The 19204-nt window shown below is 35.2% G+C and overlaps 1 protein-coding gene across 2 annotated transcripts; it reads right to left on the bottom strand.

Moving 5' to 3' along the window:
* Positions 1-601: 601 nt before the first annotated feature.
* Positions 602-18989, bottom strand: LOC131070036 (secretory carrier-associated membrane protein 2). 2 transcript variants are annotated; one of them, XM_058005586.2, is made up of 13 exons: positions 18668-18988; positions 14419-14484; positions 10296-10409; positions 10110-10172; positions 9726-9759; positions 9468-9590; positions 7581-7643; positions 7331-7424; positions 7179-7224; positions 7005-7072; positions 1629-1677; positions 1449-1514; positions 602-1058 (listed from the first exon to the last, which is right to left on the bottom strand). In XM_058005586.2, exons 1-13 carry the CDS (start codon positions 18728-18730, stop codon positions 972-974), a joined length of 936 nt encoding a protein of 311 aa, XP_057861569.1. In that variant the 5' UTR covers positions 18731-18988; the 3' UTR covers positions 602-971. The 2 variants fall into 2 exon arrangements, with proteins under 2 accessions (XP_057861569.1, XP_057861570.1); XM_058005587.2 differs by lacking the exon at positions 14419-14484 and having other exon boundaries at positions 18668-18989.
* Between the last annotated feature and the right edge of the window lie 215 nt (positions 18990-19204).

Raw genomic sequence — 19204 nt, 5'->3', positions numbered from 1 at the left:
GTGACCGATTTTCTTTGTTACAATATTAATGACCTTTTTTGTATCATGGAAATATAACACAGTTGAAATGGAAACAATCATCTTATTTTGTACCACTGGAAAATTCTCTGCTAGAGAACGAATGGAAAATTACTCTACTTTGACTTAGGATATAATAACAGCCATTGTTGCATCTCCAGATTAAATAAACAAAAACCATTTGACTTTATTTAGAACTAGTTGAGCAAGTCAGCAGTTCATATGCACACGGAGCCTAAACTTAAAACAAACCCTTACTATTTTTGGCTGCCTCTTTCGATATAATAAAACACAAATATCTGACTTATCTGGTAAATGACGACATGAGCCAATGAGAACAGCCAAGCATTTCAACTGTATAAATAAAATTTGGTATCTAAACATCTTTTCCACAATTGAATATCCAAATTCTCCCCAATTTCAAACATTTCAAATACTGAAGCACTGTTTTTGTCATTGGAAAGACCATTTTTCATTTTCCATAAATGCTTTTGCAAGAAACATAAGTTTTAGCGGTTTGGTTTTGCACCTCAGCAGATTTAGATTTATTTTTTTAACTGAAAAAGAAAGGATTGAGTGGAAGTAAAAAGGAGAAATGAAAGTTTTCTATAATATTGTTACAATGTTCATGCCAAAAACTCTACATGTATTGCAGGAATGTGAACAAGTAGTAAATCAAGACTCCAAGATGGGTAGATCAGCAACAAATACAATCAATTGCAAACAAATATTAACAAAAAAATTAATGTCTACTTGTAGTTACAGCTATTCTCTCCAATGGCTCTCTCTAATCCTCCAGTTTCCTGTAGCAACAGAAAAATTCCAAGCTCCAAAATGGAAGATGCTACCAAATAAAGTAAATCAAGTAGTAGGGCTTCAACCAGAAACAATAAACAAGCTGAAAATACAAGAATAAAACTTTCCGGAGGAAGATCCATGCAAAGAAAATGCTTCTATATTGCAGCCCGCAGGGCACCTCGGGCAGCCTCACGCCTCATCTCTGCTTCTTTTCCTGACCCCCTAAAGTACATGTATACTTGCTGCATAACCAAAAGAAATAACCGTGTCAAAGAAAACTGAGTATTTGTCACAATTTTTCACAATTTTTCTAGAGAAACAAAATACATTTGTGAGAAAAAAATGGCATATTCTGACATACTGTTTTCACAGAACCATTCACAAAGAACTAAACTGCAGTCAGCAAAGTAGAATGAGACATCTCAGTTTAATCCCAAAATAAAAAACAATTCAGCTTTGGATGAGTTTATTTTTAGCATCTCAACATGCACGGTAAATAAATTATAATGTGGAAATATCACAACATTAATCTAAAAGCTGTCGTTAAAAACCAATTTGGTGCTTGATATCCAGGATTATCCACAATGAAGAATACATACTAAAATAAAGAAATACATTACTTGTAGCCTCACCTGAAGGACTCTCATACTTATCAATGTCTCCAAAGTGAACAAGATAAAACCAATAAGGTAGAAAATCTGTCAATCAATCAAAACAAAAATGTGTATTAGACACCAATAGCCTAGAAGTAAATTGTTTTCTCACGTAAAGAACATTGACTTCTTCTATCAAAGGCACATCATAGTACTTACCCCAACCAAAACGTGGTCAGAAAACACATCTATGAGTGGGAGGATACCCCTGTCATATCATACATGCAAGCCACAAAGGGTCTATGTCAATCATATGTTGGAAATTTACTGCTATGATATCAAAAGCAACGTATCATTAATCTAGGACCAATTATTAAAAAATTATTTGACTTGCAAAAAATTGTTAAAATGAAGACCCTCTTATAGACCATTCACTAAATAACACCCCTTCGAATCACAAAAATTATTTGTGGAAGAGATAAAAAGCAAATGCAGATTACGTAGATTACATAAGAGCAGCTTCATCCAGAGAGCCATGGTTAGTGCTAGAGTAAAACAATTGCCATGACATTGACAAGCGTTCAGGTATGAGACCATGATAAAGAATGTGAATGCAAATACTATGTCCAAATTTCAAGTGAATTTTGAAAGAAAAGATATCCCCAAGATGTGCCCTAGAATTCAATACTGCATTCTCCAGTGTGATACGGTTATAAATAGACAGCTGCAAGTCTTTCCATCTGTATTTAAAATAAGTTTTCCACTCGGTGACCCCATGTATATCATCCATAGGACAATTTATTCCAGAGAATGCTATATAGTTTTAAAAAACAAATATCAAAATAATGGGAAGGATGCCTGTTTAGTATCCCCAGAGAAAATATAGTACCAGGAAAGCAATGCCACGGAAATTTTGAAAGTGGGTACACAAACCTGAAAATTACTATAGCATAAATCATCAACTTTAAGTGTTTTCTCCAACAATTACTATAGCCTAAACCATCAACAAAAGTTCTAAGGATGACATCATAAAATAAAAAGCTAAAGAAGTTATCAAAGCACTTTGCAGGATAATCATTTGCCACAGATTACAGTACAAAGGCTACACAAATTTGACCATTGTCAACATGAAGTGGTCTACCAAAGACATGGTGATAAAGTCCCAAGGAATGGATCAAAACCACTGAAACCCTGAGATGCACAATCTGGGATAGGTTACACTTTACAAAAGCATATGTGTTTGAGTTTCTCAAGAGAGACCTGCAGGGGAACTCTTTAGCAAGGTCCTAATAACGCAAACTTCACTTGACCCAAAATCTATAGTTTTTTGTTTTGAGTATAGTTATTGTGTCACGTGCCCACAATAATATTTTCAACCCCTGGCCTCCCCCCTTCAGATGTCCTACAAAGATTTAGTAATAACCCAAAAAGAATCCCCCTGTATTCCTTTCCAGACATGTTGCCAACTGCCTCCCCCCTTCAGATGTCTTACGAAGATTTAGAAATACCCCAAAAGAATCCCCTATATTACTTTCCAGCCATGTTGCCAAAACAATTATAGACAAAGTCATCCACCAAAGGCTCAACAAGCAAAGAGTATAAGATAAAGGAAGTTTTACCCAAATGTAAGTCAAAGGTTAATTTGCTCAGGAATCTGCATGTCCTTGTGAAGGAAGCACTGTAATGGAGATGGTCAAAACATTCCTCAATTTGGCATAATGTGAAGTGAAAATTTGTAGTTTACAAACCAAGTACTTGGCAGGTCACCAAGTACTTGTTGGTTTTTCTACTGGACAAATATTTACCTTGTTAATGCGCAAGTCATTACAGATAAGTTTCCAGCAAGTTTTGGTGCCAAACTCGTGCAAGCACTCAGCGAATCTGAATCCAAAACTCACCAAACATTGGATTCACATGTGGAAAGAAAAAAAACATGGAAATTAAGCCGAAAACTCTTCTTTTTAAATATGCACGCCCACACATCTTTCTCACACAAAATTTTCAAATCCTTTGAGCATCCTTGGAATTGGAGCAAATTGGATGAGCATATTTGAGGATTTACAGGTTTCTAGGTTAATTATTTGCTTTTTTATCCAATCAATATAAATTTGATATGTTAATATTAAGTTTGTAAGAATTATTGACACTTACACATGCAATGAATTCAATTCACAGAAATTTGTTGTTAATTTATGCTAATTTTTTTAATGAAATTCCCTAACAAAGAGTTTTACACTTTAGTGTCAGAAAATATTTATTTTAGTTAAATAAATCAATGGCATTGATATTAATCACCATATTCCATTTGAAATGCATCTCGTATGTTAATTTATTTTGTCTTTTGTATTCAAATCACTATTGTCCTTAATGTTTTCTGGATCTGAACATAATCTGTGTTAGATACAATGGCATCTAGTTCCCCATAAGGCTTAAGCATCAATTAGTGGAAATCATCCTACTAGAAGCCTTGACCCGCTTGGAAATGTCATAATGGGACCAATATCAAGGAGTGTGATTTGCACCTTCTACTTGAAGAAAGCTTAATGGAGGCATCAACCACCTCAAATACCACATTGCATGCATCCCTTGCCGCAGTGCAAAGCCATGTAAAAATGCAACGGAGAAGGCAAAAAGAGAGATGTAGATACTTCTTCCATTGTTTGATGGGGAGAAACTAGAGAGGGTGAGGACTCAAGCAGCCATAGCAGCAGCCATTAATCCTCACATGGAAGTGGATACAGAGGAAAACATAACATCGTGGGCTAAGTCATGGTCTATTTGTACAAGGTTCATCCACCTCATCCATTTTGAGCAAACTACAGTCACAAGGCTTCTTTTGCACCTAGAAACATACCTTGAGCATATCCTCTATTACAAGGTACAGGGTTCAACAAGGAGGTGCACCAACAAGCAGATAAGGTATGTGTGAAATTTTAGTTTTACAACACAATTCCCTTCAACATGGCAAAGAGCCATACTAGAAGAAAAGGATACAAGGAACCCTTTCCAAAAAACAAAAGTAGTGGCAAAAGTTCAGCTGCACCATTCTTTGAGAGTAGACGGACGGAAGAAACCACACCCTCATTAATTTTTTGGTGGCTTTAAACAATGAGATGTTTTCTTTTTCAAAATTAATTGATGCCTCTAGCAAAATAATGAATGAAGACACTTTGAGCCTAACGCTGGTGGAGGATGTCTTAGAGGGTAAACATGGAGAACATGATACAAGTTGTCATTTACAATACCACAACATACATGGTGGCTGGAAAATTGCTTTAGGATAGGCATCTATCACTCTTGTGAACCCCTTATACAACACATTGCCTTCACCTTCTTTGGAGGGCATCGACAAAATTGGTTGGGTGAGACCAGTAATAGAAGATGCAAAGAACGTCATAAAATATATTTATAATCACCCTTCGATTCTCAACTTGATGAGAGATCACACCAAGGGGAAAAAGCTTATGCAATTGGTTGTCACAAAGCTTGCAACTCACTTCCTAACATTTCAAAGCATTACCAATTTGTTGGCATCATCGAAGCAAATGTTTGTAAGTCAAGCATAACTAGACTCAATGTATTCAAAAAAGGCTTAAGGAGAGAAGATCACATAGATTTTGATTAATGTATTTGCAAAGAGAGTTGCAAAGACTGTCAAGGTAACTTAAATTTCAATTTCAAATTGAATCATTTTTTGTTCAATTTAACTTTAATTTGCTGATAATTGTAGGTGTAAAGCCTTTGGAAAGGGTCTCTTCTCTTTGTGGATGGGGATCAAAACCGAATTGAATACATTTATGAGACAATGGATGGGGCCAAAGAGGCCATCCAAAACTATTACAACCAACCCCATGTTTTTCTACTCTAATAGTTTCATAAATATTAATGGGAAGGTTATGGAGGGCATTTCAACATGCATTGAAAGGATGACACCCGATGTTGAGACAAGAGACACTATTATTTCAAAGTTACAAAATTACAAGCTAACTATGGGGAGGGTCTTTTCTTTAGCACTAGCCACACCAAGTAGCAAAAAATGGAGTCTTGAATATCTGATTTGTAAGTTCTTGGTGGGAAAATCAGGGTGAAAACGAACCAAATATTCAAAATCTAGCTCTCTGAATATTGTCTCAACCTTGTAGTGCTTTTAGATGAGCGCAACTGGAATTGTTTCAATCCATTCACAAAAATAAGTGGAATGGCCTAGTTTTTGTGCAACAGAACCTTCAGCTTTGCACAAGAAAGGTAGGCACATCTACGCATGATCTTATGTACTTTGATCATCCATTGATCCCTACAGTGACTAAACTACAAAGGATAAGGAGGCCCAAATTTTAAAAGAGGACGATATTGCTAATTTTGAAAGGCACACTATAGAGGGTGTAGATGAAACAAAAATGAAACGGATTTGGATTGAATGACATCATTGTAAATCGTGTCCAACATGAGGCAAAGGAGGAGTCACTGCCATCTAATAGCAGCAACTAAAACTGAGTGCGAAGACTAGACCTTCTCAGCAATTTCTCACTACAATAGAGAAGAGGAAATGGTAAAATCTTGTAATTTGTAACTTGCATGGATATGTGATTTATGATGATTGTCTTAAAGCCATATACACACGCACCTACACATATGTAAAACTGCTAAACTAGAGTGCAAGCAAAGCTGAAGAAAGATCTATTGACCAAAATAGTGAGTGGCAAAGGATTTAATCGCAAGGTAGCATCTATGAATTGGATGCAGGTTGAAGAGGAAGCCTGTAAAGGGTCTGTAGTCGATCTGTATGAGTGCTGTAAGGCTTAAGCCTGAATGTCCAGCTAAGCCGTTTGATGTAACTCTGAAAGATTGATAAGGGTATACTGTTCCAAGTAATTCTATTAAGCTTGACTGATGCTCATTGATTATAATTTCAGCTGAATGATTGTTTCTGAGTATTAAGACAGCATGTTTGTACATCCCCTATAGCTGGAACCTCCATCCCTAATGGCATCAAATTATCATCTGTCTTCAAATTTTGTCAGGCCAGAGACAATTACCCTCCAGATAATGTACAAATTAAGCTTACTATAGCCACCATCACTGTGTTTAATTAACTACAAACTTTTCAGGAAAAACGGTTCCAAAACAGGACTTTTCTACAGAGCTTCAATGCATCCATTCCAAATTGCCTGCTCATTCCTGGTCTACTTTTTCATCATGCCAATAGCTAGCTACAAGCCCTTATTCTATGCAGATGCATAAGTCCCTGGGATTGCACCAAAATGGAAAAGAATGATCAATATCAAACAGATCTTGATCTAAAACAAACAAGAAACAAAAGGTAGAAACCCAAGCAAAGAGAACACTAAAAGAAAACTTTATGATAAGGTTTTAAATCTATCGCAGATCCTATTAAATCAAAAAGATGAGTCATAATTTTATTCAAATACTTGATTGAAGACCCTGGACATCTGTCACATATTATAAAGGTCATAATGTGTTTCAAAAAGTATAAAAAGTTAAAAGATGGATACTGAGCAAAGGTATGACTAGAATACAAGCAAGAGGAGCAAACCACATTTTGAATTGAAAAAGAATTAAAACAAAGATCCTTACGTTAATGATTTTCCTTTGAAGGGTATTGGAGGAGCAACAACAGCCAAAAAACAGAAACCAATGTGAATCTACACAGCAAAGTATGAAGTACAAATGATTAGCTGGTACAATCATTTAGAAAATGCAAATGCTAAAAGAAGAATTTAATTAATAGAGGGAAAGAGAAAATATTACCAGGTAAAAAAAGAAAAACCGACCAAATTTTAATGCACTTTCAGTCCTGAAATGTCAAGAAAGGAATTTCAGTATGAATGAAAAAATAAATCTCATGCATGTGGATTTTGAAAGGAGCAACAAAAACAAGAAAATGATTCGAGCTATAATACCTCATAGCGCGATATAAAGGTCTGTACCACAGTACATAAGCCCCCGGGACACCAGAAAGTAAATAGATGATTGCAAGAAACCATATTTTCACCCCTGTATTAAAAAAAAACAATAACTCAGTTACACAAAAAGATGTGATGTGCTATCTAGCAAGTGATCAATAAATTCCCACAGAAAGTGGAAAAGGCATTGGAAGTTCAAACTTCATGTGGAAATTTGAAGAAAGCACCTATAAGTCTTCATACTCACCATAGCCTCTAACCCAAGCAATAGTCACTGCAATAAAGTTCCATACAAGACACAAAGTAATTCCTGCAAGAAGTGCCATATAATCAGGAAATCAGCACAAACCTAGAACTGAACAGATTACAAGCAAAACTCAAATTAGAAGCAGCTTACTCAATCCTCCATAAAATCTAATGAAAAAATGTTGAGCACCAAATAACAACTTTAAGTATCTCATGGAAAAGAAACATAGGCATACAAACATATACACATACATAATTAATATTTTACCACAAACCTTACTGAAAGAAAACTATCAATTTAAATTCTCTTCCTTTAAGCATTGTTGGTAAGAAGGAAAGAAGGAAATTATATTGAAGTCCTGGATTAAAAAGGTGTGTCAGTGTGACTGAAAAATACAAGCCAATGTGCTACCAGCAAGTGTTTATCTAGGAAAAGATGCCTCTAAACGATGAGAGAAAGTTGTAATGCCAAATAAAAGATGAAAGTACCAGAGATTTGTCCAAATCTAAAATTTAGGAAATAATGAATTCCAATCAAACACAATTAAAAGCACAAAAACCACAGCAAATGGTAAAAGTGATCACTAGTCTTGAATTTTTGTAGTGGCAAGAGAGCATGGGGCACAATCGACCACTAATCAGTCCCTAAAAGCAGACAAAGAACTGGCCCGACCTAGAGAAGGTAAGGCCAATAAAACTATCTTCAATAGTTGCAGGTTAACATGTTCTCCTACAAACCCAAGGTAGAAGATTTCCTGGAGCAGGTCAAAAACTAGAGATGTTGTCTACAAATCTAAATTGGATGTAAAGAACCAGTCATCTCCGTGCATCAGTTATGGAATCTGAGGATCTAGGATCACCCCTACAAAGTACAGAAAATACAATGACTGACTATGCTCCAGCTATCTATTTCGATATTGGCTAAGTTACAGAGTTTGAAGTACCTCCAACATGTTGGACTGGTACAAGAAACATTATCAGAAAGACAGACACATGAAAGTCAACGTATAACAAAAGAAAAAAGCTAGACACTTCTTACTAGGACACTAAAAGAAAGCAAACATGCTTCTCCCAGGCCCATAAATAATAAATAGAAAGTTATTACCTCTCCCTGATCTCAATACACTGAGCATATCTAAAGATTAAGTGTCCATAATAAACTGAGCAAATATGTTGCTCATATTCCATATTGAGATAATATGACCAAACTCCCATAGTCTCCAAGTTGGAATCTATAAGATAGTGTCAAAGTTGCGGATGCGGAACAGCAGTACACTCCACTACTACTTGAGACTTCTACACCACTTAAGATGAGAACTACAACAATCACCTGTCAATTGAGATTTTCTTCAATGACAAAGTGTTGGCGCTTTAATATAGCAGAATACAAAGATCAAAAATCCCTCTATTCAACTCTGTGTACCACATAAATTAAGAGAGATGACCAGGTGAGTTAGATTAGATATGACTGCAGCATCTAAAATGAAGGAATCCTCCACTAAAGTTAATAAGAGTGCACTCACCAACCACATTCCCTTCTTCCCAACAAAAAAAAAACTAAGCTCAGCTCAAAAAGGAGTGATAAAGTCCTCAGACCTTATAAAAGATTGAAATTCTTAACAAAAATTTAAGGATGTTTACCTCATAAAGTTGTCTCTGCATCTCAGCGAGCACTAACCCTAAAGCGCAAATGCTTTCTTTGTATTCTACATTCTTTTCTAAATCTATATTAAAATAATTATTATTTTCCAAAAAAGATGATACGAAAAACCAGTGATCTCATATCCACTTCAGTGACAAACATGTTAACATTCATGAGAAACTGGAAGTACTTTAAATATGCAAGATAGCATTGTTGAAATTATTGAAGTGTTAATGGAGTCCATACCTAGCCATGTAGCAAAGGCAGTATACTGCAGCCTCTGTAGATGAGTTGGTATTTCCCTTGTAATATCATGGTGAATGATTGGAAAAAATGGTGGCCAATTTTTTTCTTCAATGACAATCCCAGCTAAAAATCACAAAAAATATCAAGAAACTACTTAGATCAAATAACAGAATTAAGAAGGGAAGAAAGATAACTTCAATCTTCAAAATATATTACAAATTTAGAACACGTTAGAAAATAAAGCAGTTTAACAGTAACCTCGTGCAGCAGCTTCTTCCCTCCGTTTTAAATCCTACAATTACAAAAGAAGAACTCAGAGGGCCTTTACTATTAGATAAAATGAAGCAAACTATTATATCAGTTCCTTTATGGAACTTACATCATGAAGGACATGTGCATATTCTAAAGATATGCAAAAATGAATAAAAACGTCACACAATATGCTTGTGAAATTGCTTCAGGTTGAAGATGAAAGAGATTGCATTTTGCCATCTTATAACAAATTAATTTTGTAGACAACATAATGATAAATTATAATGTAGATGGGCTGCATCAAGTCTCAAACAAAAATACAGTCTACCTTTAAACAAAACTGTATGATATTATCAGAAATTTAAAATGTGAATAATCCTCACCACATACCTGCTCTCTCCTCTTCAACTCTGCTTCCTTTGCCTGCAATTCCTTCTCCTTTTTCTTTATATCCTACAGTCCACCAACATGAAGGTTAAAAACTTGAAATAAATTACAAAGAAGAATTGTTATTGCATTCAGAGAACATAAAAAAAAAAACAGATAGACAATCATATATTACTTCTTCAGACATACTTTTGCTGATCCAAGTGGAATGTCCACAGTAGCACCATGGTCGTAGTTGAAATCTGCTGGTTCAGGGGGCAGAGGTGAAAGCCTTGAATTGGCAACAGATGGGACACTATTATGCTGTGAAAATAGAAGTAACTTTTTAGCTCATTACCAAAATAATCACAAAGAAAACTAAAGTCAAAAACATGAAACTTGCAATATTTTTTTAGGAATAAATTGTAAGTAATCAGATTATAGTTGACAGTCCTCAGTTTTAGCAATATGGCACAAATTGTGAATTGATAAAATTAGTATACAATTTAAGAAACGGATACCGCATTACAGAACCTCTAAGATCACTTAGCTAAGAACATGCAGAGGCAGAACATATAGCATCTTCCACTATATTAACCAAACTTGAGCCTTCCCAACAGAAGACCTGGGCTCTGATTATATGTTTAGACATGTGGAATACCATGTAGGTGAAACTACCAAGCAAAACTACAGATGTCTACTGTAATGTCCCCATTTTGAGATAGAATTTAATAATAAATAATAATAATAAAATTTAAATATTAAAAATTAAATTAAAATATAAAAGAATATAATTAATTAAAATTTAATTAAGTTAATGAATGGTCAAAAGACATGGAAGGAAAAGTTGTGACTCCCTCAGCAATGAGATATAAAAGAGAGAAGAGAACCTCATTTTTGAGGGGGATAATTTGGAAATCAGAAGTGCACATCTGATTTAATAAGAAGTGCAGATCTGATTATGAAAGGTTATGTCCCTTTCAAAGGGCAGAAATAATGAAGAGTTGCACTCTTTCAAAAGGTGCTAATGGTGAAAGGGTATGTCTATCATGTCCCCCCATTTATAGTATAAATAATTAATAGAGTTTTTGCCATATAAAATAATATGTTAAAATCATATTAAAATTATATTATATTACACTGATATTAAAATGATATTATATTATCAATTTACACTTTTTATTGAATGATGTTATTATATTAACAATATACATTATATTATAACGATGCGTTTGTATTAAAACATATATTATATCTGTTGACCAATGAACTCCTATACTCACCAAGGCCCAATAACCATTCATTAAGGGGTGGTTTGAATAGTCTCCAATATCATGGTATTATATGAAGCGATGCTCTTTTTGAAAGGAGACGTTAAAAGATAGAACAGCACCCCTTCTAAAAGGGGCGCTGCCCATTAAGGGACCATCGTGGCTTTTCACCATGATATGGGGGAGACACTAATGCAACATAATGTAATAGAATTGTAATAAATTATGTCAAGTATAATTAATTATCATAATGGGTTGAATTGAATAATAAATATAACTTCATTAGAATATCACAAATGGTTCATTGTATATGAGGGATTCTCTCTTAAGTACACCACTCCATAGTGGACGCCTAACACCTACCACATGGAGCCAAGAGGGGTGTAGCAACTGCTCTTTGGCTTAAGAGGAAAGGTGGTTATGATGAGGGGGAATGGCGATAGGACACCTAACTAGGTACGCCACTCCATGATGGATGCTTAACACCTACCACATAGAGCCAAGAGGGATGTAGCATCTGCTCTTGGGCCTAGGGTGGAAGGTCTCTTGGACACTCTATCCAACCAGCCTACCCTAGTGCACTAAGAAATTGGATAATAAAGAATGGCAACTAACCTACAATCTGATTTTATCTAACAAATATAATGCTAGTGGTAATTAATACATTAAAAATTTATGTCATTCAATGTAATTCATTAGCATATGTTTCAATTTATAAGTTCCTTCATATATGTTCTCTAATTTTGTGTTGCAGGAAAACAGTATACAAAGGTACTCCCTTAAAACTTAATTACCTATTTCAGATTTGGGAAAATTTGAGATAATTTAGAATATAACTAATTAGGGGACATTATAGTATCTTTTGCCAAAGGGCATGCGTGATGAGCGGTGTGACCTCTCCCTCACATTGAGAGATATAAAGTAGAAGGAATCAAAGCATCCCAGAAACACCACCATGGATTGGATCAGATCAGAACTGTTATTAAGTTACAGGCAGTAGCATCTTTGTTCTTGGTGGTATGCATGGGGATGTGCTGAATATATGCATGCTTAATATATGAAGCCTGATAATGTTGTCATGCAGAATTTAGTAGTAATATTGATATAGACTGCAATATGTATGACAATCATACTTAATTTCATATATATTCATAATACATGAGAAGTTAGTATACTTATAGTCTGAATCATGTTATTACTGTCAGTATTTAAGAAGATGGGATTGAGTTGTTTCCAAGAGGGGCAGTCTAAATCCAGCCAATAGGATGATTCCCAAGATAGGGTAGGGATGAGTGTCCCGTAAACCTTGAGGGCATAGTCGCAAGATAGGGTAAGGGCTTGGATCTGTAAACTTTGAGGGAGCCTATTGAGTTTGGTATCTAAGCGCTTGGCAACATAGTCATCTCCTCCTTCCTTAAAAAACTGTAGTAACAAAGATTGAACTTTGCATTAAAAATTATGGATGATAAAATTAATTATCTACGAATAGAATTAATTGCCTAGTATGGTGGATTGACAATTTTTTCATGAATAATTGATAAATTATTTAAAACTATGAAATATCACAGATTTGATTTAAATTAAGGAAAGAGCTAAAAATAGAGTTGTCTCTTAATCAATTTAGTTTAAGTCATAAGTATATTGAAATAAATTAATTACTGTTATAACAGGCCTAAACTTAGTAGGCAGCATTACATCTACTTACAATCTAAAATTAGAGATTGAAACCAAAGAGGACCTTAATATTATCACGAACGGACAGCATATGCCTTGAGAAAATGAAAATTACAAAACAAGGCACAATACATTGAATGATAACAATGATGTCAAAGTACTAAATGACTATTAAAATAACAAAGTTGACAAACAAAAATGAAGACTGTGTATCCTCACTGATCCTGACAACAGTAAAGGCATTAAAGTCTAATGTTTATGTATGATGTGGCTGCTGCTGATGATGTAAGACTTCCACATCCGATAATGAAGCTGACCTTGTTGGAGACCCGTCTATGAACTTGTCTATATCCAAGTGCTTGGTTTTGAAATTACACAGTATTTTGTTGCAAACTTGGAAACACTGTGCTATCCTCTAATTCATCAAGGCTCTTTGCTTGGCCAGAGATTTGGTAATGGATTTAGCATAAAACATATGATAGAAAAGATACAAATACGGACATAACGGAATCAATAGCTCCTTGTATTTGGAATAGACTGGGATGTTAGAGGTTGTTGAACATAAAGAAATGTTATACCATGAGCTCAACAAAGGCATTAAATTATGAGAAGCAATGTACACGAATGGATTGCAACATCCAAATGGCAACACATCTGCTTAGAATTACCAAAAAAAGGCCTCGAAAATATGGAGAACTATTAATATATCTATGTATTTGAGAAGATTCAAAAGACTCCAAGCACTAGTGAAAGTTTCCAAGCACTGGTGAAAGTAGTGATCCCTCCATTATTTGTTTCTAGAACATGAGGATCACTACTAATCCATGTGCTTAATCCTGTGGAAAATGTTCAATTCTCAATAAAAAAATTAAAAATGTGTTTAAACTTAAGTACTAATAAGATATGCGTATAGTGAAACATGAAATATGTACAAGTGTAGCCGGTTCACATTCTGAGACAGCATTGGTACTTATAAACAAAGAATACATTGACCTCATTCTTCTTTCTGGTCTCAAAAACATTGGTTTTGAATAGTACTGAAAGAAATTAAGTTTACAGGAAATGACAACAAGAGTGCCCCCTGAAAAGTGAACTCAATGTGGAAAGCTATAAAGTTCAGTATATCCTTCCTCCTCCACCACATTCTCCTTCATGACAACTACTTGATGTGTAAGTAAAACAAATCTGACCTATATGTCTATATATGCATCAATGTGTGCATGTAATGCATGACATATAACATTTATTTGCATCAACACAAATCTAAGTATGCACAAACATACCTTTGCACAATCATATACATGTATGCATGTATGCAAAGAGATGGAGTACATAATTTGGTTGTGGACACTATAATAATGGCAGATTGAGTTGTTCATTGTACTTACTGTTGTATAAAATGGTCCTCCACTATATGGAGGTTGTCCGGACACCTGTCCTCGTACTACTGGATCCTGTGAAGTCAAAAATGATGATCCCCCTTAAGCTTTTCACAACATTAAATTTAAAAAAAATATATGATATAACATAAAATTAAATTGTAAATAGGGTTTTTCTTTTGCTGATGGCAGCATTTTGTAAATAGGGTTTCAGCTCCCTTAAAAACCTATTTGATCTTAATCAAAAACATAAAATTAAATTGTCAAAAGTTCTCTAAATCTTAAATCACTTAGAATGTATATCATATCAGTTTCTAATTCACAAGCCTATGAGGTATTTGGTATTTTATTTGAAACCATGGTTACCCAAAGACTCATACCCTGACCCCCAGTACTTGTCTATAACATTGGAAATGTCTCCTGGTCTCCAAGAAACATGGGATGTTTCCAGACATTTAAAGGCTTCATACAATGTATCCTAGGATCTCTATACATCTCCCGGAAGCATCCTCAAAAGCAAGGAAACTCCTAGATATATAATTAATTACATTGTTTTGACTCTTAACCTAGTGTGCTAATAATGGTTGACAAGAGTTAAAGAATTAAAGAAAAAAAGTGATAGATGTGTAATTTTCCAATTTCATATTAAATTTAATAAGCATTTTTGTGTCAGATAGTACTAGTAAAAAGAGATAAGATTACAGAGACTTCAGTGTGCACATAAGTTGTATCAAATAATTGAAATGGCAAAAATTGGGTGCTCTGTAATAGCTTGTGCTGATAAACTGTATGCCAAAGATGTAACACTAACACTAAAACTCTAAATTTCAAATTTGTTTATTTTATATTGGGCTGTCTCTGGGTATAGTCCCCAAATGGCATCCAAGCCTCAGTACCCATCTCCCGTACCAAAAACCTCCCCAGTGTCTAGGTGACTACAATTGAAAAGTTTAATCATTTTGTAATTAGACAATAAAATCCTTGAGGTTAAGGATATACAAGATCTATATATTGATTTAATAATTAGTTGGATTAAAAAACCAAAGGAACTTAATGGGAAAAAAAATTTAAAAAACTTATGCTATACAATTACCAAAAACCTTCAAGTTCTGCTCACCAATGTTAAAGGTATTTTTTTCTTCAAAGCCACACCACACATTAAGCATCTAATGTGAAGACAGCAACAATTCTTTCAGAAACTTTGTCTTAAAGGTTAGTAGGCCTGCCCACAGTCCATCCTTATTCTAATTAATTTGATTTCCTTGTTACTTGTTGGACCTCTTCCTTAGGTGGCCACGTATTCATGCAAGTTCCACATGATTGTGTTGCATATTTGGAAGGAAGCAGGAATAGGTGCATCTTCAATGACAAATCCCTTCCTCTTCATGAATTAAAAGTCAAAATAGAAGTTCGTATAAGTAAATTTCTTAACTCCATAGTTGACCTTTCTCCTCCAAAGATCTATGCTGTCTGGGACAACATGATCAATGGCAAGTGGAAGCTGCTAAAACTCCCAATGGGCTACTATCAGAAGATAGTTGAGGAGCAAAATCATGCATATTGGTCTGCCCCCTCATGTTGTAGAGCAAAATTATATTTCGACAAGGCCTCACATGGCAACCCAGAACAGTTGGGGCAGGTACAATTCTTAGGAATGAAGCAGGTAATCTCATTTGGGAAGCTTCAAAATGCTTGCCCGTTTGCTCTAATAATGAGGCTGAACTCGATGTCTGACTCTTTCTATGGATAAGGATAGAGGCAAAATAGATATCAAAGGAGATTCTTTGTTTTGTCCAATGTTGTAAAATCGCGAAAGCTCACAAACTAGAAACTTCCAAAAAAGCTGGACAGAGCCATAATGCTTCTTAATCAGTTTTGGGATTTCGCAATACAACATGTTTACAGGGAGTCAAGTTCGGCAGCAGATATGTTAGCAAATCACAGGTGCGAACAAACAGTGGTTATCATTGTGTCTAATCAGGTTTGCCAATGGGATAGTTTGAAAGCCATTGTTGAAAGGGAGTTGATTTGGCCCTCATCTGATGGCAACCAATGGCTTATTCGTCTCTGCATATCTACATGGTCTCTCGAGTCACCTCACCGATACTCATTTGCTTGTCTACTTGTCTTGTTCCCTATGGCCTTTTTCATGTGCAGACAATTTGTGTGGAGATGGTGGATCCTGTCTGGGCTTGTCACATCACAGTTCCTTTCATCCAAGCATGGAAGATTCTCGGTTTCAAAAACATTCTGTTGGAAGCTGCATTATTGGCCGTGTTCGGTATATTTGGTTCCCTATTAGCCACTTAAATGGGCATTGTGCTGGCTGGAGACGCCATCAATTATGTTTGGGTCTGTGGCAATGTTTTTGCCCATGCAGCTTTAAAAATCAAGCATGAAGTTTTGGATTTGTCTTGTGTCATTCTCAGATTGCTTGTTCCTCTGCTGGATTGAATCCCTTCAATAATTTACTGTGGAACACCTTCTCTAGCTCGATACTGACCCCTGGATGTGCCTTGTGGAATTCAAGTTGGGTTTGTCCATCCCTCTGCTATGCCGAATGTATAAATCTCATATGTAGGATCTCTGAGATGTTTTGTTCAAGTTTATAATTTAAAGGGAGCTGCAACACTACTATTTTCTACAACAATACCATAATATCTAGGTCTGCAATACAGTTAAGCCGTGCAGCTATTAAATACTTTCAATTCATACAACTTTCTGTTAGCATACATAATAAAAAAATTATGGTGAAAGAGTAACTAAGGTTGGTTAGTTCCCAACTGAATTTATCGTAAGAAGAACATCAGAATCACCAAAGAAAAACTGGCCTCAAATTTAGATTTACTAACATAGTTCACTTTTAATAAAATCATATCTAATTTTTTAAATCATAGTAAATAGACAAGACTACTTTAACAGTTGATTACAGATAAGATACTAATTTTAGACCCAAGTACCAATAGCTGAGGTGCATATCCTGTTCACCTTATATGTTGATCATGAATTTACATGCATGTATAAAAACACAAACAAGCTTCATCCTCTGTCAAACATATTAGGAAGAAGCATTCCTGCAATACAAATCAAAACATAGTTAAACTAACGTGACTGCAAAAGAATCAAGTTACAAGGTATGCAAGGTGTATTTTGAAACCTTTTTCTTTGCAAAAGGATGCATAATTAAGATCCCGGTACCCTAATTAATTTAATGCAGCCTTTGATCGTGAATCTCACCCATTGATTGAAGATACATCTCACCCAATGTTTCATAGAATCGAAACCAACCTCAATTTTGGGTTCTCTATGGTGACTGTTTCCTAATTTCAATAAAAAACATTACGAACAGTTTTGGCATTGTGCCTTTTGGGTTCTCTCTAGCTTGTAGTTGTTGTCTATATGATGTCTGCAATTTACAAATAATTTACTGTAAAACCGTACCAGGATGTGATGAGATTTTGTTCTACATTTATATTCAAGCTTCCCACATTGCAAGCCTTCTTTTATGGAGACTCTACTATAGTTGACATGACCTTACCCAGCTATAAATATTTTTTGTTACCGAAATGCATTTTTTAATACCCTTTCGGTGATTATGCTCGAATGCAAAAAAGTTCAAATGAAATCAAGAATATAAAGAGGCAAATCTAATCATATTTCCACAAAATTAAGCACCAACAAAACCATAAAAGCATGCCTGCATAGATATGTGCATCATTTATGAATGAAATGGGCTCAAGTTGTAAACCAACAGGACTTCATGGCTGAGCCCTAGGTTCAAAGATATGTTTGCGGGTAGAATTGATTAAAGTGCTGAAACGAGGCCAGGCATAAATCCTGAACGAATTTGTAACATAAAATAGCTCTCGTTCATGGCATCTATGCCAAAGATTTCCTCGTAAGGTCCCAATTTACGGTTTAGTTGAAATAAGGAAGTTTGGAAAATTTCGTCGCCAATTAATCTAACTTCCAGATCTCACAATGAGAATCCAAATCAATAATTCTTTTAGGGCAGAAATCCAGGATCTTTACACAGAAATAAAACTTCAGAGAAAAGCCCTCGTAAAAATGAAATAAATCCTCTCTAACAATCGGGATCCAAATTTTTCAAAGGTCATTGCGAGTATGAAACAACTCTGAAATCTCGAATTCGCCATTTCACAAATTATATTTGCGTAGATTTAACCGAGAAATTCCGAATATCAAAAAGCAAGAAAAAAAAATCAGAAAAGAACCGAAATTTTTGACGAATACTGACCGAGAAAGGATTGACATCCTCTTCCTCTGGCTCGAACGGATTTCTATCATAACGACTCCCCATTCTTCAGTAATTCGACCGCTCTCTTACAAATTTCAGACTTCCAAGAAAAAAAAAAGAATCTTTAACAAGCGACTCCGATCTTCTTCACAAATAAAGACTGGCAATAAACATCCCTGTGGCCACTGGAAACAAAAACCCCAAATGCTGGCTTTCAATAAATTTTGTTTTGTTTCCTTTTCTCTTTCTCTTTCGCTTTGAAAATGCGTGCCACCGTTCCCCGCATGTGACCACCGGTAAAGACGCTTCGGTTAAAACGCGTCCGTCCAGACTATATTTCCGTCTATTTGTCTTGGCTGACGGAGAGGCCAACGGAGAAGAGGTAATTATTAAATTTGGAAAAAAGAGTGAAATATCGGTATTCTCATTCCTTGCAGTCGAAGTCACGACGTCTCAGTTTGTTTTCTTGCTTTTGTTGGCTTTATTTTATTTTATTTATTCAATATCTTGAAAAGAAATTAATGTGCACGATGTAAA

The sequence above is a fragment of the Cryptomeria japonica genome, chromosome 3 (genome assembly GCF_030272615.1).
Source record: "Cryptomeria japonica chromosome 3, Sugi_1.0, whole genome shotgun sequence".
NCBI classification, from domain to species: Eukaryota; Viridiplantae; Streptophyta; class Pinopsida; order Cupressales; family Cupressaceae; genus Cryptomeria; species Cryptomeria japonica.
This window is presented reverse-complemented; position numbering and strand designations above follow the sequence as displayed.

Bases quoted from the DNA above. Each gene is read 5' to 3' on its own strand.
- LOC131070036 (XM_058005586.2), bottom strand. From the start codon at position 18,730: ATGGGGAGTCGTTATGATAGAAATCCGTTCGAGCCAGAGGAAGAGGAT. The intron at 14,485-18,667 runs GTCAGTATTCGT...TTGACTTCACAG, and splicing joins AGGATGTCAATCCTTTCTCG to GATCCAGTAGTACGAGGACA. The intron at 9,760-10,109 runs GTATGTGGTGAG...TTGTAATTGTAG, and splicing joins AGTTGAAGAGGAGAGAGCAG to GATTTAAAACGGAGGGAAGA.